The sequence below is a fragment of the Lontra canadensis genome, unplaced genomic scaffold (genome assembly GCF_010015895.1).
Source record: "Lontra canadensis isolate GAN:19392208 unplaced genomic scaffold, GSC_riverotter_1.0 scaffold92, whole genome shotgun sequence".
Lineage (NCBI taxonomy): Eukaryota > Metazoa > Chordata > Mammalia > Carnivora > Mustelidae > Lontra > Lontra canadensis.
Window position 1 is genome coordinate 3,310,666 of NW_022631086.1, and position 22,656 is coordinate 3,333,321.

The 22,656-nt window shown below is 34.8% G+C and overlaps 1 protein-coding gene across 2 annotated transcripts in view; it reads left to right on the plus strand.

Annotated features, from left to right (window-relative positions):
- The first annotated feature begins 20,975 nt into the window (after nucleotides 1–20,975).
- The window catches only part of OPRM1 (opioid receptor mu 1), a 71,561-nt gene continuing 69,880 nt past the window's right edge, over nucleotides 20,976–22,656 (plus strand). For both annotated transcript variants that reach the window (XM_032836403.1, XM_032836404.1), the window contains exon 1: nucleotides 20,976–21,551. In XM_032836403.1, the coding sequence (XP_032692294.1) occupies nucleotides 21,259–21,551 (293 nt within the window). In that variant the 5' untranslated portion in view covers nucleotides 20,976–21,258. The remainder of the gene's footprint in view (nucleotides 21,552–22,656) is intronic.

The following is a 22,656-nucleotide window of genomic DNA, read 5'->3' on the forward strand; positions in this document are numbered from 1 at the left end:
AACCAGGGTGTAAACCCAGCTTGTCCAACTCTAGAGCCAATGCTTCCAAAGATGGAGCACAGTGATCAGCAGTAGAAGGAAACAGGACTGTAGGCTGCGAACTTGGCTGCCTCCGTTTGATATCCAACTCAACCCCATATTAACTCTGTGAACTTGGGCAGGTTGTTTCTTATACTCGATCTCAGTTTTCTCATTTATAAAAGCGATATAATAGTTACTTCATACATTGCTATGAGACTTAAATGAATTAAACAGGACTTGGACCATGGATTTTAATAAATGATAGGCATTAGTATAAGAGTAGTTCTTTCTTTGGTAAAGTTACCCTCTTAAGGAGTTCCTAGTGACTTCAGCGAGCAAAGATGCTTCCCAGTCCAATCACCCTAAGTCACTTTTAAGCTTACATCAGAACACAGACAACTAGAATTTTAATTTCAAAATACAGATAATATTGTCTTTGTCTCATCATTGCTTATGTATTTGCTTGTTGTTCAAGCTTTCCCCACCCCAGAGCCCTAATAAGTCTTTGTTTGTCTGAGAAGTACAGCAACTAAATCTATCAGCACCAAAACTGGGAAGGCTTCCAGGATCATTGGGAGAGTACTCCATAGAGCTTAGGGAAGTGTGATCTGTCACAATATTGTAAGCTTGCACTAAGTCTGCATTCTAAAAACTCACTGGGAAAAACAAAAGCAAACAAGATGGAACAGCTGGGTTGGAAAGGCTTCTCCATTCAGTGTGCAGTAATGATTTTGCCTGCATTAATTGCCTCTTTCTTTGATGAACAGGAGAATTCAGTCAAGTAGATGTGGCATACCTGAATTGCTCTAAGATAATAAAAAAGGACTCCTATCTTTTATATAATTGCAGCTCTTGTTCTTGTGTTTGTTAGATGCAATAAATGTTATTCTATGAGAAGGACCAGCTCTTGCATCCCATCAAAATCTTTCCGGGAAACCTGAAGCATAGAACTCTGATATCCTCTCATATTGTGGCAGAAAAGCAGCAGCACAAGGCACATTACCGAAATAACATGGTACAGGGAAGATAGGGCTGATTTGTTTTGTTGTAGAACCTTTTCCACTGAATTTGCTGGAATAGCAGAGTAAGAGCTACTTAAGACTCATCTTTTGAATATTATGCATTCTGACTTGTCCGTGTGATGGAAGAGCAGAAAAATGAGGGACAGCAAACATAAAAAAAGTAATTAACAATTTTGAGAGTTAAATAAAAGGCATGTATGTGTGCATATCTGTGTTTTTCCAGAATGGCTATGGGATAAGTAATATTTAGGTTGAAGTATGGTTTTATACAAGTTATTTTAGAGTTCCTGTGGTTACTTCCTAGTTTTATTATACATCTAGAAACTTGGAAAACAGAGGGAAATCTAGGGCTCCTAACTCTGTAATTAAATATTTAGAAAAATCTGCTAAAAGAAGAAGAGACAAAAGCTGCAACAGATGAAAAGTTTGACAAAAGTGTTGTTTTTCAATATAAACACAAACTAACTTAGGACTGTATGCTTATTTGTGTGCATGTCTTTGTGCATTCATACATGGTCACACACAAAAAGATTTTAAGGGCAAGCAATTTAAATTGAAATAATACATATGTCTCAATTATCTGGATGCTACAAGAAAAAGTAAAAGTATTCTGACCACAGTAAGTTTTCCATTTCAATCATGTATAGACAATTTTAGAACATACAGGACATTTTTCTTTGGAAAAAAAAAGTCTTTGGCAGCTTTGGAATGGAGAACAAAATAGGTCCCATTTATTTGTTTCACAGATGGACTCCTAATAGATGGTGCTATTAAAATTACGTTACAGCAATGTTTGAAGAGAAGTGGGATTTAAATTCAAATATGAGAAAAAAAGTCCATTCAGAACCAAAAAGAGTGATACTTTGAGAAACAAGATAAGAAGACCTTCCAAGTAACTTAAGCAATACTTTATACACAAAATAATTTTTATTGCATTCCCACTTCCAAATGTAAAAACTTAAATATCACCTTGAATTCTTTCCCTTGTGCCATGAAGTCTTTGTTTTAAGGATTCAGTTGAAAGAGAGAAATAATTACATCCTTAGCACTTATGTGATGGGATCAATTCAATAATACCAATAGAACTGAATATTTATAATCATTCCTTCAGCAAATGGCCATATAGGCTAAATAATAAAAACATAACAAGATGAAATTTTTATAAAGGTGGTTAAATATTTGACAAATTTCTGAAATAATTGCAAGTGTAGTTCAACAGAAATAAACATTTGTTTTCCAATTGCTGTCATGATGGAAGCTTTCCATAGCATATATTGTTGAATTGTTCTACTCAGAGAGGAACAGTAAGTAGATCATCAGCCTTTGGTCTAGATTATCAATGGCTACATCTCTTTTCTTCCTCTAAGAGGAGTTGGGTAAACTTAAGCTGAAAATACAAATTTGTGGAGTCCCCACTTTTGGCACTATTGGCATTTATGATGATATCTGATTTGTTGAGCCCTTCTTGGGTATCATACCTCCAAAGGGTTGAAGTGACAAATAATACCACATTCTGGCACCTGAGAGCCTAGCCTAGAGTCGCACATTAAAAGCAGATTTGGGTTAAGATTGCTCTATATTTTCAATTAGATTTCAGTCAATTAACAACATTTTCTCTAACTTTAAACTTATTAATTCTCAACAATGTTCAAAGATTTAAAAAGATCAATGAAATATTTTCCAAAAATAAATGAAATATGAGAAAATTTGCTTAGTAATATTTATTGTTCACTATCCTTATTCAGTTAGGTGTGCAAAGGAGGAGAGGAAAATTTCAAGTGGGTATTAACCTTGAGCCCCCAAACAGTCTGATTCCTGCCTTTTTAAATCAGCCAATAATACAGAGAAAACAAGAACAACGAAAATGGTTATTTGTAGAATACCAACCAACTGTAGTCATGATATTTTCAAAGAATTATGTACAAAATTCAAAGGATAGTTAAAGACAGCTATATGCTCTTAATTTAAATCACCAGTGTAAGTGTGTGAGAAAATAATTAGTTTGGGAAACTCTATCGGCAGTGTCGTTCAAGTGCCTGAAATAATCAGTGTATGTTAGCAAAACTTATGGAAATAATTTACGAACTTACTCATCTAACAAATGTTTATTGAGAATCTACTCATGCCAGAAAAATTCCCTATCTTCATGGAAGTAATATTGAATGGTAGACAACAATAAACACAAAAGCAACATATATTCAATTGATTCTTGAAAACATGGGTTTGAATTGCATAATCCACTTATACATGGATTTTTTTTCAATAAATACAGTATAATATTGTAAGTGTATTTTCTCTTCCTTGAGATTTCCTTAATAACATTTTCTTTTCTATAGTTTACTTTATTGTAGAAATAGAATACTTTATTGTAACAATGTATAATACATACAGCATAGAAAATATGTGTTAATCAACTGTTTATGTTATCAGGAAGGCTTCCAACCAAAGAGTATGCTGTTGGCAGTTAAGTTTTGGGAAAATCAAAGCTATATGTGAATTTTCAACTGTGTGGGTGTCAGCACTTCTCACCCTGTCATTGTTCAAAGATCCACTGTAATTGACTGTATAAGTGGTAAGTGCTAAATAAAGGTGAGTGCTGTGAAGTGGAATAAAGTGGCAATGGTGTACCTATTAGTTAACTATTACTACAAAGTTGTGACATTCAGCAGTAAGCATTTATTGCACATATATCAACTATGCTGATGTCAGCTAGGATTGGCTGACTCTAGGATGGTCAAGGTCAATCTTGATCAAGGTGATTGGGCAACTCAGACCTAATTCATATTTCTCAACCTCCAGCAGGCTGGTCTGAGCAGGTTCTCAGGGCCCTGTAAGAGATGTGGGAGAACATATGAAGGAAACAGCCAAGGTTTCCTGTGACTTAGACTTGAAACTAACACACTGTTGCTTCTAATTCTAGTGGCCACAGAAAGTCATATTGCTGAACCTAGACTCAAAGAACTGTGTATGTCACCCCACCCAGTGGGAGAAAGAACTAGAGAGTTAATAGTAAAGGGTATAGACACAGGGAGGGGTAAAAAAATGGGGTCAATAATACATCAACCACAGTATATAAGCTACTTAAAAAAAGAATGATCAGGAAAGGAGTTGTTGATCTATATGATCTATATGATTAAATACCTTAAAGAGGCAAAGGGGTGAGCCACTGGGATATGCAGGAGAAATAAGTGCAAAGACCATGAGGCAATACGGAGGAAATGAGGGATAGAAGTAGAAGATGAGGTTACACAGGTGGTGGAAGGAAGTGAATTGAGACACAGATCTTATAAGGCCTTATGAGCCCTGGAAAGTATATTTATTTTTTTGTAAGTAAGAGGAAAACCCGTTTCAATTTTATGAGATGAGGTGAAACAAACTATTTAGGGGAACTACAAATGACAAAATGCTGGGCAGGCTAAAATTTGCCATGCAAATTGAAAAATTGAGAGCCATAGAGAAATATGTATCTATAGACTATAAGAGAAATGGGTAAATTCTACAAAAGGACTCATAGACACAAAGCTATATACAGTAGTTCCCCATTACCCACAGGGATAATGTTCTAAGATCCCCAGTGGTTGCCTGAAACCACACACAGTAGAAAATCTTATATAGTCTATATTTTTCCTCTACATACATACCTATGATAAAGTTTATTTTATTCATTAGCACAGTACAAGATTAACAACTGAAAATAAAATAGAAAATTACATTAATATACTATAATAAAAGTTACATGAATGTGATCACTCTCAAAATATTTTACTTACTGTACTCACCCTTCTTCTTGTGATGATAGGAGAGGATAACATACCCACGTGATGATATGAATTGAAGGGGATGACATAAGTGTTGTGAGGTAGGACCAGGTTACTACTGACTTTCTGACAATATCTCAGAAGGAGAATCATCTGCTTCCAGACCTTGATTGACCACAGGTGACTGAAACTACAGTAAGAGAGACTGCAAATAAGGGAGGACTACTGTATATACACCTTAAAGGAAATCTAATGGCTCTTCAAAGTAAGGTAATTTACAACTTGCTTATGCTGAATTTAGAATACAGCCCAACCAAACAGAGATTTGAGACTTCAGTGTGGGCTATGGTCTTGGATTTATTACCTAGAGGCTCATTGAGTACAGATATTCTTTACTTTATGTGGTATATGTATTTCTGGAAATTTTCTGGGGCTTTGAATTTTAAACTGAAATAATTTCCCAATGGTTATTATTTAAAATATGTGACCCCATGCAAAAATAAATTGAAATCCCCTAAAATAAAAAAATATCATAAATAATAAAATAACATGTATGAAAATTAACATACAAAAAGCAATATCATATATATGTATGAATATATATATGTATATATATAATGTAACCAAATAGAAGATATAATGAAAAAAACACATTTGCAGAGGCTAAAAATGATAACAATAATATGTTACCTACGTCAAATTTTAAGAAATATCCACATTTCTATGATGAAATCTTTAAAACACTTTTACATGACACAAAAGTAAATGTTAACAAATGAAAAAATAGACCATGTGCTTAAGAAGAATCAACATTATAAATAGATTAGTTTCCCTTAAGGTAATTTAGAATTTTAATACAATACCACTTGAAAAACATCAGGCTTTTTTTCTTTTCCAGACCTGGACAACTTAGCTATAAATTTCATTTGAAAAAACAAATAAGCAAAAATATTGAAACAGAAGTAGGGAAGTGGCCAGTCCTATCAGTTTTTAAAATACACTGTGGAGCTTCATAACAGTATGGAAACTGTTGCATTAAAAAGACAGAGAGACTAATGGAATGGAATAAAACATTCAGAATAAACTCAGTTACATATACGCACATAAAACAGAGTACAATAAGGAGGTGGTATCTCAAGTCTGAGGGGAAACACGAACTGTTTATTAAATGGAATTATGATAACTGGATAGTCATATGAAAAAAAAACAAAAATTAAACCCATTCCATACATCATAAAAGACAATAAATTCCAAAAATACCAAAAAAAAGACATAAAAAATGAAACATCATAGTTCTAGAAGTTAGTATGATTAAATTCCTCTATAGCCTGGGAATCTTTGTCTACCTACTGCTCAAATTCCAGAATATGGGGAAACATGGATATATTTGAATGCATAAAATAAAAAGATATTTTTTGCATGGCAAAAGACCTTAAGCAAATTACAAAGACAAATGAAAACCTGGGGAAAAAATACTAACTGAAGTGTTAATAACTCTAATATATAAACTGATCCTAAAATAAAAAAGACTAATCACCTCAATTTTTTTTATTTTTTTAACTTTTTTAAAAGATTTTGTTTTAATTCTGCAGCAGTTAACATCCAATGTTATAATAGTTTCAGGTATACAATATAATGATTCAACAATTTAATGACCCTATTTTTTAAATGAACAGAGCACAAAGAAAACTAAAGGCTGGCTCCTAACTCTAAGAAAAGATATTCAACCTTACAGAAAAGAGAAAAGCAAAGTGAAACTTCTGGTATACTATTTCTCTTCTACCACATAAACAAAAAGTCCAGAAGGTTGAAACCACACTGTTGGTAATTCAATGTAGAATCAGGCACTCAAATTTTTCTGTTAAAGCTGTAAACCATGAAATTCCCAATGAGAAGAGTTTAAAAATACCTAGCATAATTATATACACATTTACCCTTTGATCCAGCAGTAATTCCAAGAACCTATCTAAAAGACATACTGGCAAAAATATGAAAAGCATAGGAGTGTTCATTGCACTAGTATTGGTGGTAGCAAAAGTCTGAAAGCGATTCAAATGTCCATCAAAATGGATCGGTTGAATAAACTGTGGAACATCCACATAATAATTTGTTGCTTACAGCTGTAAGAAGGAAGGAATAACAAATATGTGCTATCTCCAGAAAATTTATTAAAATAAATTTTCAATTTATTATAAAATCAATTAAAATAATTGATTATAGGGGTGCCTGAGTGGCTCAGTCCTTTAAGTGTCTGCCTTGAGTTCAGATCATGATCCCAGGGTCCTGGGATGGAACCCCACGTGGGACTCTCTGCTCAGCAGAGAATCCACTTCTGCCTCTCCCCCTATCCCTCCCCCCCTTATATTCTCTCTCTCTCTATCATTCATTCTTTCTCTAAAAAAAAAAAAAAAACAAACAAACAAAAAAAACTTAAAAAAAAATAAAGTAATTGATTACAAAGTTAACATGCACAAAGTATAAGAAAGCAATAAGGGGTGGGGGGATGGGTTAGCCCTGTGATGGGTATTAAGGAGAGCACAAATTGCATGGAGCACTGGGTGTTACACACAAACAATGATTCATGGAACACTACATCAAAAACTAATGATGTACTGTATGGCAATTAATGTAACATAACAAAAATTTTTTTTAATTTAAAAAAGTCAAAAAATTTTTTAATTAAAAAAAGAAAGCAATAAAGAAAAAATCTATCATGTGCTAACAATTGTCTAAGAATGGAAGGACACTATTAATATATTTGTATAACTAGGGCACTTGAGTGGTAAGCGACTGCCTTTGGCTCAGGTCATGATCCTGGGGTCCCAGGATCAAATCCAACATCAGGCTCACTGCTCAGCTGGGAATCTGCTTCTCCCTCTGACCCTCCTCCTCTCATGTGCTCTCTCTCTCTCTCTCTCAAATAAATAAAAATCTTTAATAAAATATATATATGTGTGTATATATATATATATAAAACTATTTGTAATTTAAAAATCCATAGAGAAAACACAGTTTAAAAAATTACCCCTAAAAAATAATAATTATAATACTTAGCTTTAAGTCAGAGAGGAAAAAAGAAACTTAGTAGGTATTGAGTAACTAAACTTTCGTAAAGTACTTTGTATCTTCACTCTGAGAGTTTAAATTGCTTAATAAGTTTTAGAGCTGAATTTAAAGAATTTATATTGAAATTCATTTTCAAGTTTGGAAATTCTAATTCCAAATTGTTAACATGAAATTAGATTATTTTCTACAGTTCCTCATACATAACAGATATTTTGGCATTTGTGAAAGCACAGTATTTATGGACTGTATTTTTTGCTGTGATAGGTGTTCCCATTATACTGTGGAGAAGGAGATTGAGTCTGGTGGAAAGTTTCCCAGTTGAAAATCAGGTTATCAGCCAAAACTAAAAAGATTCTAGAAATAAAAACCTCAAGGGCCACCTTGAGTTGGTTAGGCATCCAGCTCTTGATTTGGGCCCAGGCCGTGATCTCAGGATCATGAGACCTAGCCACTCCTCAGGCTCTGAATTAAGCATGGACCCTGCTTAGCATTCTTTCTCTGCTCCACCGCCCACCCCCGCCACATACACACCTGTCTCTTAAAATAAATTAATTAAAAATAAATTAATTAAAATAAATTAATTAAAACCTCAATTGTTATAATTGAGGAAATAAAAATATGGTTGAGCTTTATTCTCTTAATGCCTATGATCTCATTTATATAATCAAATCCAAATATCTTGATAGGCCTCTCAATTTGGTTCCTCATTGGACTACCAATATGATTTTATCACAAAACTGACCTGTTTTTTTTTTTTTCCTAGCACTTATTATCATCTGACTAATCGTAAATTAGTCATAGACTAATTGTTCTCTCCCTGTGCCTCTCCCACTGCCCCCAACACTTTTTCCCTCCCTCCCTCTAGAATGTAAGCTCCATTCACACAAGGACTTATTCATTCTTTTATCCTACTATCTGGTTCCAGTGCTTGGCATACAAAGTTCTAATGTGTTTGACCATGTGTCTAAACCCAGGTGTTTATGATGCACAGCATAATCTCTAGGCCTTTAGTGACACTGAGGTACATGAGATCAACAGCAGAATGTAGTGACTAAAGAGGAGCCTTTGAAGTCCTCCTCTCCAACTTCTCATAGAGCTCCATTACTCACTTGTATAGAAGTCTTCATGATAGAACTTATCTCTTAAGGTCATTCGAGGTAAAGCACTACCACTGTGCCTGGCATAAAGTAGCCTGCAAGGAAATGTCTTATTTATATTTATATGCTGTAAGAAGGGATGAAGAAAGAAGACTGAAGGAATTTGCCCCCTAACATCTAACTTCCTCAAGTCTCTGTCTACTATTTGCCATACAGGTGATCATTGTTAAGTTGTTGAAATAGTTTGAGCTTCAGTTTCTGAGTTAGTAAAGTGGAAACGAAATGATTTCTACTCAAGCTACCATTTCCAGATTGTTTTGAGAATCATATCAGACAATTTAAATGGAATTCCTAGGCTGTATCCTTTGCCATCTACCCATTCAAACCATTTAATCAAATAAGCTACCTGCTCAGTCAATGAAACTGCACATATTTATGATCACACACCATGTGAAATACACTGAACTTTATGGAATTATTTAGCTGTTTATAATACTACCCAAGGCAACAATTCAACAGCGTCTCTCGACTTTTGTATAACATTTAGCTGCTAGCATCTACATGTAAATGTGGAAGAGAACCCAACGCATCCGTGGGTTCAAAGTTCTTTCTCATTTTCCATTTCCCGCCAGCAATTCCCTTACTTGTCTCTTCTACTTGTGCTTATCAAAAATATGGGAATCCAAAACCTATTATTGTTCTGGGAAATAATAAAAGTAGACTAAGGTCACTTATTGCTCCAGCAGAAAGCATTAGATTTCTCTTTGAGACAGAGTGTTATTCTCTCACCCATACTTCAGGCCCAGGAATGGGTATGCAAGTCCTGAAAATAGTACTATGCTCAGATCTATGATAATCTTTCCTTTTGTGTTTCATATATCACAGTATGATGTATGAAAAAGAGACCATTTTCTATTTGGGTGCAAGGTACCCCCTCCTTGGATCCATCATTGAGCTGTTTTTCCAGCCAGTCTATTCCCACCCTGTTAATACATCTTTCCTCTTTCTGGACACGGAATTCCTCCCCCACAAGGTTTTTTTTTTAATTCTATTGTCACTTTTCTAACAATATGACCATCTTGTTTGGTCCATCTTATAGAATCCCCTCCTCTTTGTACAGGTCTCCATATCCCTTCCATGGGCCTTCACTGAGCTCAAATATAAATTCATACATTAAAAAATTGCCCATTTATGCTTTGAGCTTTCCTTAAAATATTTAATATACATAAGACTGACACTTTCTAAGGTAATATACATGCAACATCACAACAAATTAAATGTTTTTTTAAAAAAAACTAAGCACTCTAGAACATAAATGAAAGTATTTTTTCATATGGTCATTTTATAAGATTATATTTTTAGAAAAGCTTCCTACTTATAGAACTAATCTTGAAATTGCCTACAAAAAAATGTATAAACCAAATATTTTAAAAATCCATCTCCATACTCTAGGGTTGACTATCTTATCTTAGTTTAAACCCAAAATAAAATGATGAAAGCAGAACAGATAAACTTGGCTCTAAATGACCCTTTTATTATGTTAGAAAATCAATCTTAACCTCAAAGAAAGAAGACTCTAACACTTGCAGCTATTTTAAAAGATACATTAATAATTATAAAGAAGCATCATTTCAGGTGAGATTTTTTCTATCCACATGAGATGGACTAACATTGATAATTCTGAATGTTCCTATCAGGGAAAATTTGGAGAAAAATTCCTGTTTATATTTATATTCAGAAATGTTCCCTTAAACATTCAGAGTAGACCTGACATATTGTACCCTTCTCAGAGTTTCCTCATGCTATTGAGGTATGCATTTACACTTAAGAATGTATATTAACATATATACAAAGGAGGGTAAATCTTGCTTTTTGCTCTTGAGGTTCTTTAAACTTGTTGAAGGGAATAAATTGATAGTATGGAGACACTAGGATTTTAGAAATTTTCACTTACGCTGAGGAAAATTATAAAAATTCAAAACTGGACTATGTCTGGTTCCTTTAAGAATTAAAAACTTTAATAGGATTGTATTATCAAGTATGAGCATGGAAGTGTTAATTTGTCTGAATCAAAAGTCTTATTGTCTGCCTAGACTCTTTCAAGAGAAGTGTGGTGAAAAGTAAAATTATAAGCTAAAAACAAAAGGAAAATTGTGTTAATCATGTGTACTCAGCTTTCCCCTCACAAATTTGTTTTTAGTAAAGAAAATTCTGGGATATTCTCCTCACAGGACGTGGGAAGTATAGGGAGTTTGGGCAAGAGGTTTAGGTGACAGATTATTGTCCTACCTCAAATTTTGTGCAATCTATTCATGGAAAGCGAGGAAAGTTATATGAAGATCAGAAGCATCCAGAGTTAAAAAACAACTTTAAAAAAATATATGTATTGCTTTCATTGTTCTTGTAGAAAAGGGATCACGGAAAAGACAAAAAATAGGGGAAAATTATATTAACATATCTCTCTGAACCTGCAAATGGACCCAGGTGAAGGTTAGAATGTGTAACCCAAGGTAATGGTCAGAAAGCCACATTCCAGCCACAAGTGTTACTTAATGGTGGAGTTATCATAGAAGTTTGTCTTAACTTTATATTAAAAACAATAAGAAAAAAGGGAATTAAAGAAAATCTATGATAGTTTAACCCCATCAAAAGCTCTGTGACAGTTTATATCTCTTTAAATCCTATTTCAAAAACACAGTCACTTAATGTTAATATAAAAATATTGGCATTTAGACAATTTTACATTGTTGTTTTACTACAGGTCCTCAAGAGGGAAATGACCAATCAGTTGTGTTGGGCACAAATGCACTAAGTTCTGAGATACTCTTCTCTGTATATCTAGAATGCATCTAACCATTGGGTCTTCTCCACTTTCCTGCCAATCAGTTGTTACAGGATGTTTACTGAAGATTTGCTCTATTCCATTACTGTACCAGTCTCCATGGTCAAATGGGGCTAAAACAGTGCCTTACATTCAGTCAACAAATACTTATTAAATACCTCCTGTGTGCCAGAGAAGAAAATGATGAAAATACAGAGACAAGAAAGAGTAAAGCAAGTACTAGGAACTATATAAGTCATTCAATATTCACAGGGAGTAAAGTGCAAACAGTGAGTACCCCAGAGATGAAGCTAACAGGGTTTATCCTGAGGGACCATATATAACAGGAAATTCAACTTTATCCTATCAATAATGGGAAGCCAACAAACAAGATCAGTAGCAGCGCAGATTTCCATTTTTTAACATCACCTTTTGGCAACACTGTGTAAGGTGAATGCATAGAGAGAAAGAGAGAACAGTTAAGAATTTATTATTTAATTCTACAGGAGTAATAAAAGCCTACATTAGAAGACTGATAACAAGAACAAGAGAAAATTTAACAGGTAGAATCAGCAGTCATGATAACTGGATAGGGGATAAAAAGAGTGAGAGCAGTCTATGAGTTTATTTAACAAATATTTTTATCACATTTACATGTGCCAAAGACTCTTGTAAGTATTTATTAACAACAACTCAAGCAATACCCATAAAAGCCATATCAGGAACTCAATTTTATAGATGAAAACACTGGCTATTAGCAGATTAAGTACATTGTCCACAGTCACATGGTTTGATTGTGGTTAAAGTGGGATTTTACCAAGGAATGGGGCACCAGAGTTTACACTCCGAACCACTACATGCTGCCCATCTAGAAATGCAAGTATGGCTGTCAGGCTTCTCATTTGGGAGATTCAGGGGATAGTGACACCATTAAGAGAAGTATGTTTGGATTGGATGGTGAAAATACTTTGGACGTATGGCATCTCCAGTACGCATGAGTTGTTCAAGTAGAAATGTCTACCTAACATTAAAATCTGAAACTTTAGATAAAGGTCAGAGCTGGAGATGTGAATGATTGGGTCCGTCAGCATATAGGTTAAAGTCAAGAGTGATTTGCTATTACTTTGGAAATGCATGTTGAGAAGGTTAGTAGAGGAGATGTTGAAAAATCAATATTTAAGGAGCAAGTAATGGAGAAAGGAACAATTAAAATAAATGAAAAGGATAGGATGTGATGAGCACTGGGTGCTGTACACAACTGATGAATTGTTGAACTAGTGATATACTACGTCTGAAACTAGTGATATACTACGTGTTGGCTAATTGAAATTAAAATAAAATAAATGAAAATATATGATCAGAGCAATAGGATTATCAAGAAATAGAGTTGAGGTGAGGCACTAAAGAGTATCAGGAAGAGAAATCCTATAAGACTTAAAGTGTCAGTAGGTTAGCATTATGAAAGTACCTAATGTCCTTAGAAATGAAGGCCAGATTTTTAGGTGTGGAGGAGTAAATGAGGCTGTGAGAAAAGAGAGGGAAGATTAAGGGCAGGGCTTGGGTTAGAGAAAAAAACATGAATAAAGTGCCTTTTTAATGAGAATGGAATGGTCTGATTTTATTAACACCAAAGTAGAAGGTCTTTTGTACAAAGGCAGATGTGTAATTGCTTGAATGCAGAATTAACACGCTAGGAAAAAGTTGCCACCATCACTTTCTATGTGATCTTTGGAGCATGGAAGTTTAAGGAGCGGAAAATGGGGAAATGAATTAAGAAAAAGGAAATATAAAGTAGTCTGTACAAAAAATAAAGGTTGATAAAGTTGGTTTAGATCAATCATTAAAAGCTATGGTACAAAGGAATGATTTGCTCAAGGAATGATTTTAAGAAGATTTATATAGCACTGACACATATGTCCAGTAGACTGATAAGAAATAAAAGCAGAAAACAGGAGATATTTATAAAAGTCTAAACTGCTGGTTCTGAAAGTGTGGTCTAGGGATTCCTGGAGGTCTTTAAGACTCTTTCAAGGGATCCATGAGGTCAAAACCGTTTTTATAATAACCCTAGAAAGTTCTACAACTTTCTCACTCTTGCAATTTGCATCAATAGTACAAAAGAAATGATGGGTTGAAACTGTTAGCACCTTAGTAGGAATCAAGGCAGTGACACAAAACTGTGTCATTGTATTTTTCACACACATTCACAGAAAAGAAAAAAGAAGTTTCACCTTTAAAAGGTCATTGATGGAGAGGGTGGTTGGGTTATGGACATTGGGGAGGGTATGTGCTATGGTGAGTGCTGTGAAGTGTGTAAGCCTGATGATTCACAGACCTGTACCCCTGGAGCAAATAATGCATTATATGTTAATAAAAATAATTTTTAAAAATAAAAAGTAAAATAATATGTCATTGACAGATCAGTAAAAATAATTTTATTAAATCTTGACCCTTGAGTAAATGTCTTTTTGATATTTTGAATGATGAAATGGGAAGTACACATAAAACACTTCTGCTGCATACTGGAGTAGGATGGTTTTCTCCAGGAAAAGTATTTCTGTGATGTGGGATGAACTGAACTCTTCCATGGACTACTATTACACTTACGACTGAAAATAAACTACATGTATTCAGAATTGTATGTCTAGAAAATATTTTCCTAAAAATGAAGGGAATGAGCCTATCACTTCAAGGAAAACAATATATTTCTTACCAATGATAAAATCCAGTCTTTCAAGAAAAATTGAAAATTAGAAAAATTTGTCTTCCATTGCAGCTTGCCAACATCCCAATATGTGAAGAAATTTCATATAATACCAGTAGTGACATTAACAAATGTGATTTTTTTTAATATCTAGTGGACTGGTCCAGCATTTGGAAAATGGACATAATCCAATAAACCAACATTTTCCAAATGATCAATACATGATTTACAAAATCATGCACAGTAGCGAGTTCATTGAAAGTGGAAGATAAACCACTGGATTTTAATTGAAAGGAAAAAAAATCACTACTTCAATTTCTACATTCCAACTAACCTTTAGGTAACTAGCACTTGTGAACTTTGGGTTTACTATCAAAGAAAAATATCACAATTACCTGCAAAGGCCACTGAAATACTCTTCCCCTTTCCAACCACATATTTGTGTAAGGCCATAGTTTCTTCATATCCTCAACCAAACAACATATTGCAACTGATTGAATGAATAAGCAAATATGAGAATCCAAATATTTTCTTCTAAACCAGACATTTAAAAAAAAAACATAATGTAAGACAATGCCACTCTTCTCAGTAAATATTTTCTTACTTTGGAAAATACAGTGTTTTTTTTTCCCTAAAAAATTTTTACCTATAATAAGTTTACTGTTTTTATTTTAAATGAATGGATAAATGCTTTTAAATGTTTTGTCTTAATTTTTAATGTTACAAATTGTGATAGAAAACAACCTACATAAACCAAAGTTTCTATGAATTGTCAATAATTTTTAAATGTGTAGATTCCTGAGACAAAAAAGTCTGACAACTTTTTGTTTAGGTATAAAGTGATAAAAGACTATAATAGAGTAACGGCAGTCCTCTATAACTGGAAATCGAAGAGAAAAACTCAAGTAGCAATGATCCAGATTTTAAGGAAGATATTTAGGCTTATGAGTCACTTAAACTACCTGCTTTTATAAATTATTCAAGAGAATTAACTGAGTTGGACTCACAGATACCATCTTCAGGCCCTTAAAGGAATCAGGCCCTTTAAAGTCATTTTTGCACTATTAAATATACTGTAATATTTCCTGTAATTCATCTTGCTAATCTTCAAGCCACATTCAACAAGATATAAAGATCCAAAAGGTGAAGGATAAATACTTTCACATACAATGGAACATTACTCAGCCATGAAAAGGAATGGAGTCTTGTCATTAATGACAACATGGGTGGACCTAGAGGGTTTTATGACACATGAAATAACTCGGAGACAAATACTGCATGATTTCACTCATACGTGAATCTGAAAAACAAAGCAAAGGAACAAATAAAATGAAATAGAAACAGACTCAGAGACAGAGAACAAACTCCAGGTTGCCAGAGGGAGGACAGGCAAAATGGGTGTAGGGGAGTAGCTGGTACAGTCTTCCAGTTATAAAATAATTGTCATGTGAATAAAAGATTAAGCATAAGGTTTATAGTCAATGGTACTATAATAATGTGTGGTGACAGGTGGTGGCTACACCTGTGAGCACAGCATACAGAGTTATTGAATCACTATGTTGTAAACCTCAAACTACTGTAACATTGTATTTCAACTATATTTCAATTAAAAAAAAGTTTATAGGACAGAACCCCCCACATCCCCAATAAAGAATTATCCAAACCCCTCTAAATGTGAATTACTATGTGGTACACCTAAAACTAATATAACATTGTATGTCAATTATAATTCAATAAATAAATAATTTTTTAATGTTTTAAATAAATAAAGTCCAGGGTTTTTGTCTCTTCTATCCCAGACATCTCTCTCTTAGGTTTATCGAGTTGAAGTGATTGTGAAATTATTTTTTTCCTTTTTGTTTTATTTTTACCATATAAACATACCTGTTGCACTTTACTGAATGTTTATGCAACAATACAGTGGTCAAGGATAATATTGCATCATAATGCATTTAAATTTTCTTTAGTTATACACATTCAGATGTTAAATAAATAGAAAATATCAGTCAATAAACACATAAAGTGTTCTTCTAATGAAATCTTAGATATCCCCTTTTATCCTGAGCTTCAAACCACTATAATAGTTTTATACATTGTATTTATGTCTGTATTCCTCATTAATAACCGTTAATCTTGTGTTCCATTAACAGTCAGTCTCCAGAAAAAATTAAGACTAAGCTATTAAAATATGTGTGGGATAATGGCAATTATATGAATAATTAAAGCTAATATATTTTCAAATTCAGTGAGTGGCTTTTAGCACCTGTCTAGAATCCATTCTTTTACTAAATGCACTGCTTTGAAGCAAATATTTTTATGAAAAATGTTTTATGATAAGGGTTTGATAGTAATGTTAAGTTTTGACTGGTAGATAAGTTTTTCTTTCTTCAAATAGAAAATCCTGGATAAATAAGAAATACTAACAAAAATGCAGATATTCCTATTATACAGATAAGTACTAAGACTTAAGGAAATTAAAGATTATATAGTTAGAATTTAAGTTATATAAAATAATTAAGCATGTTATAAAATGACTTATGTATTTACATTTCACCTCTTTTTACAAGAGACCTGAGATTTCACAGCAGACTTGTGACCACTCTGTAAGAGGGGCACCTGCGTGGCTCAGCGGGTTAAGCCTCTGCCTTCATCTCAAGTCATGATCCCCGGGGTCCTGGGATCAAGCCCTGTATTGGGCTCTCTGCTCAGCAGGGAGCCTGCTTCCCCTCTCTCTCTCTGCCTAGCTCTCTGCCTACTTGTGATCTCTCTTTCTCTGTCAAGTGAATAAATAAAATCTTAAAAAAAAAAAAGGACAACTCTGGTAAGAAACATGCAAGTAGGAGAAAAGGGAGAACACCCCATAGGGCAACTAAGATAAGACAAAACTGGAACTTGAGGTCCTTTTATACTATATATTAAGTGGTATCAAATTTTATTTCTGTAATAGCTTTTTCCCTGGGTTTCTCAAGGCTGTCCTATGACATTTGAAAGAGAAATTAAGTTTGTCTTGGATTTTCTCAAATTTTATATTGGTAGGATATACTCAGCCTACAATGAAAGACTTGCATTGGTGTCCAGAAAATCCTGCATTCAAAATAGAAATAATAATTTCCTTAATAAAACTTGAGAAAGAGAAATAGAAAAGCCAAGCATCAAATTTCAGTTAAAAATATGTAATTAAAGCCCAGAATTCAAATACTTACTTGATAGAATAATTGTATATTTATAAAATAGAATGATAAACAAATGATGTTTCTAGAGAAGGATAATGGGAATTTGTACTCTGTGACAGTAATTCTAAGAGAAAAGTTTCATGAGCTCTCCATATGTCTGTTCGTTTAAATGCTGACTAGTTAACAGAATATACTGAATTTAAAAGGGCAAATGTTATTATTATATTCATTAAAATGTTTTTTTTCCCAAGCTGTACCATTTAAAAATCACCCAGATTAGTTTAGATGATATTATTGTCTTACTCAATTTGGGCTGCTATAACAAAAATGCCATAAACTGAGTGGTTTCTACGTAAGAGAAATTTATTTCTCAGTTCTGGAAATTGAATTCCAAGATCAGGGTGCCAGCATGGTCAGGTTCTGATAAGGGTCTTCTTCCAGGTTGCAGACTGCCAAACTGCTCTTTTCTCATTGTACCCTCAAATGGTGAAAAGGGAGCTAGAGAATTTTCTGGAGTTTTTTTTTTAATAAAGGCAATAGTTTCATTCCTGAAGCCTCCACCCTCATAACCTAATTGCTTCTCAAAGACCCTATCTCCTAATACCATCACACTGGATGTTAGGATTTTAACATATGAATTTTGGAGGGGCACAAACATTCAGTGACAGTCTGTAGCATTTATAAAACATATGGTATATGTTTATATTATATTTATATATATGTATGCATGTATGTGTATATATAATATTATATAGAGCATATAGATAGCATATGACATATGCTATATGTATATATTATATCTCAATTAAATTAACATATTATATATGTACACATACTATGTATTTAATACATAAAGAAGGAAAAAGTCCACTATGTATTAAGTACATAGTGAACAAGCCCACCCTCAGGAGTCAGTTAAAGCTGGGAAGGTAAATAAAATATATAAAGTCAGAAGCAGGCATACAGAAGATGACAGAATCACAATTCCAAAAGATTTTATTAGATATGAATCATAAACTAGATCTAACAAGATGTAATTTAAAAATTAAAAACCTATTTGTTGTACTCAGATTTCTCTAAACAACTATAAATTTATAGGAAAAGATAAACATAAATTACACGATATGAGAAGTCAGGTCCTGTGTCCAAAAACAATTGTATCTATCTTTTAAAACTACAGCACCTGACCCAAAGTAGATCTTTAATAAATATCTATTGAACTCATTTGGATCATGTTTAGAGAATGTTGTCAGTACTAGGCCTCAGGAGTGTCAAGAAAGCATGTGACTTCAAAAAAAAAAAAAAGTTAATGGGACCTTCCAATACATATATTGGTAGAAAGAAAAGTTTATAATCTTGCTCAGTTTTTATCGGTCATGCCAACTTAGGGCATTGTTTTTAGCTTTGGAGCTCTACCTTACAAACAGAGAACTGACATACAAAAAAAAAAAAAAAGTAGAAGAAGAAGAACAGATGTACAAACTATAATGTGAATAGAAAAAACGGAAGCCTACTGAAAAAAAACAAAACTATACTTTATAAGAAATAGCCAAAAGAAGCTGATATTTAACTTGTGGAAGAGACTACTTTGTTATTTTCAAATATATGAAATGGAGTAATAAGCTATCATTTATTAAATAACTAGTATTGTATTGTATACCTTATTTAATCCTGCTAACACACCTATAAGGTATTATTAACTTTTTTACTGATAACAAAACTGTCACTCAGTGAGATAAAATAACATATTCAAACTCACACTGCTAAATAGTTATAAATCCAAAATTCACAAAATTATTTGAGCCCAAGTCCAGGGCTTATTACATTATCCTTATTTTGTCTTTCACATGAAATAAGCTTAAACTGATTCTATATGTCCTCAAGAGACTAAATAATGTCAGACAGATTTCAGCTCAATGTGTGTGAGGTCGTATACTAGTTCATATGAGAATATGTTGCAAGGTATTTTTACTAGTCCTTAGGAGATCTTTATGAACTTTTACTGATGAATTTATACCTTTAGTGTAAAAGGATAAAAATAATGCTGAAAATCGGTAAAGTAACCTATGATTAATGGGGTTTACCTGTGAGTTATCTGTTTTCAAGAAGATGGTAGAAATCATATGGGAATTAAATGTTCTTTCCAAGCTCCCTAACCCACTTCTCTTCCTGTTCCCCAAGAGTGCTGTTTTCTACAACCAATTGGGTATATCTAATACCAATGAATATTGTTAAAAGATATATACATATATATACATATATACATACACAAATACACTTACAGTTATGAGATTTACCTCACAATTAGTGTTAATTTACAAAAAAAAACAAACAAATAAACAACAACAATCAAAACATCTTAACCCTGGTTGATTTACAAATTTATTTCCAAAACTGAAGTATTTGGGGTCTTGGGAGTTAGGTATCAAATTTTAAAATGTATCAATATTCCCCAACTTTGTGTGGGCCGCTCCAGTTCCAGATGTTTGCGAAATTCCTCCTGGAATCTCTACACTAGGAAACAGACTAAAATAATACAAATGTCTGATTTTGAGAACTGCTACTGAGAAGTTCATGTCCATGTAGGAAGTCTGTCAATAAAAGGGTAATAAACAATTCTAAATGGATCTTTGAGATTTAAGATGTTGAGGCTCACCATTATTTTTGGTTGGCTTTCCTGGATGCCACAACCCCCTGATTTCTGTAACAAGCTCTTGTGCCTCGTCCCCACCAAGACAGAAATCAGGTGTAACTAGAACTTCTACTTTAAGAGAAATTAGGGGAATATGGAATGAAAGGAACAGGTTTCCTACACAAGTTGTTTCTCACTTCTTTTTTCAGAGACAGGACCACTTTTTTTTTTTTCCAGACAGGTTTGAAGGGTTGAAAATTCTGATTTAGTGATGTAAAAAACATGGTTACTTTTGTGTGTACGTGCAGGACTGAGGCAAGGAAAAGGCAAAGAAAAGGAGTTTGTGTAACCTGTCCCGAATGATTTCAGCAGACTGGAGGGCTGGAAGAGCGATGGGATGTAAGGATTGTCCCGGTTGCACCAGGCCAACGTCTTTCCTTTCATATTACACAGAGAAAACGGAGCTGGGAAAATAGACCGATGTCAGCCCCCTTTCTTTTGCTTTACTGCTGCCAAGAACTAACTCTCTGTCTCCCCCGCCCCTTCCCTCCAACTCCCTTCCCCATTCTGCCCCTCCTTAGTGGTGCTTGCACGGACGAGTGCCGAATGGGGAGGCAGACCAACTGGTCGGATTGCTTTGCGCAAAATCCACCCCTTCTCTCTCCTCCCTCCCCTCCAGCCTCCGGATCCCGCACAGCCCTCCCTCCCCTCCCCATAGCGGTGTGAGGTTGAGGATGTGTCTCTACTACTACGGCGGAAGGGGGCTACAAGCAGTGGATAATGTCAGATCCCCCCTCTCCCATTCTACCTGACGCTCCTCTCTGGCTGCACCAGGGCTGATCTCTGTAAGAAATAGCAGGAACTGTGGCAGCGGCGAGAGGAAGCGGCCAAGACGCGTGGAACCTGGAAAAGTCTGGGTGCTCGGGTTTACCTCATAGCGAGGTCCCAGCCAGCCGTCAGCACCATGGACAGCAGCACCGTCCCCACCAACGCCAGCAATTGCACTGATCCCTATACGCACTCTTCAAGTTGCTCCCCGGCACCTAGTCCCGGTTCCTGGGTCAACTTCTCCCACCTAGATGGCAACCTGTCCGAACCATGCGGTCCGAACCGCACCGCACTGGGCGGGAGCGACAGCTCGTGCCCTCCGACCGGCAGTCCTTCCATGATCACGGCCATCACCATCATGGCACTCTACTCCATCGTGTGCGTGGTGGGTCTCTTCGGAAACTTCCTGGTCATGTATGTGATTGTCAGGTAAGGAAGGCGCCAGGACTCCCACCAGAGACTTCAGCAGCTAATAGGGCATAAAGGGACACCTGACCCCCCAGGCAGTGTTTGGTGGGAGGATGAGAGAAGGGAGGTGAATAAGGGGGTGACGATGAATAGAGTGGTTATCGTGAGTGCAAAAATTCACTTTTCGATTTTCCCTTCCACTGTTAAAGAAATCAAAAATTTCAGTAGCAGAGAAGTTGCCTTGGTAGAAGATGTAAAGCTCTGGGAGAAAAAAATGTATATATATACATATATATGCTGTCTTAGAGCTCACTTACACTGAGCCAAGAGGGTTCTTGGGCACAGAATCCCACAATCCCTTCCACAGGAGCTGTGGAAACGGTAATTTGTGAATAATGGAAGAGGAATTCTAGTTAGGTTTCCTGGTGAGGGGGCCAATCTCCTTCTCAGTTCTTTTCAGACATGAACCTTGGCAACTTTCCTATCCCTGCTGGCTCACCTGTACTTTACTGCACCATACCACCACCCCCATTCGCTTGTCACACTTGTCCTTACCCCACGGATCCTTCTATCCTGAGGACACACTCAGTGAGAAAGTTTTTCTGGTGTCTCTCTGCAGTAAATAGTGTTGTTTTGTAGTAACAAATGTGACAGTAGTGTTGCCTAGACCATTTTGCAGTTGGCAGCTGCCAGCTCTGCTAGGGGGTCACAAACTGACTTGGAAATAGACAGTGTGTTTCAGGAGAAATGCAGAGCATGACTGTTTTCCAAATCCTCTGAAAGTGGAAGCCAATTAGAAGTGACCAAAAGCGCATAATTCTGGATTAAAACTATTATATAGGAAGTTACAGTGGTTGCTCTGGGAGGAAAATCTGTCTTTATCCATGAAATTATTTCAAGATTTTGTGGCCCATTTTCTGTTTACCTAGATGCTCCAGGTTTATTTGGCAAAGAGTGTGCAAGCTTTCAATATTAACTGTGTTAGTGTTGGCGTGCATATTCAAGTCCTAATGATAATAATTGAATACTATATATGCATTTCTGTTAAGGTAGATAAATATTTTAACACTTTAAAATGATTTCTAATTTGAGATGTTCTTCCTACTCAGGGTTATATGTATGTAGA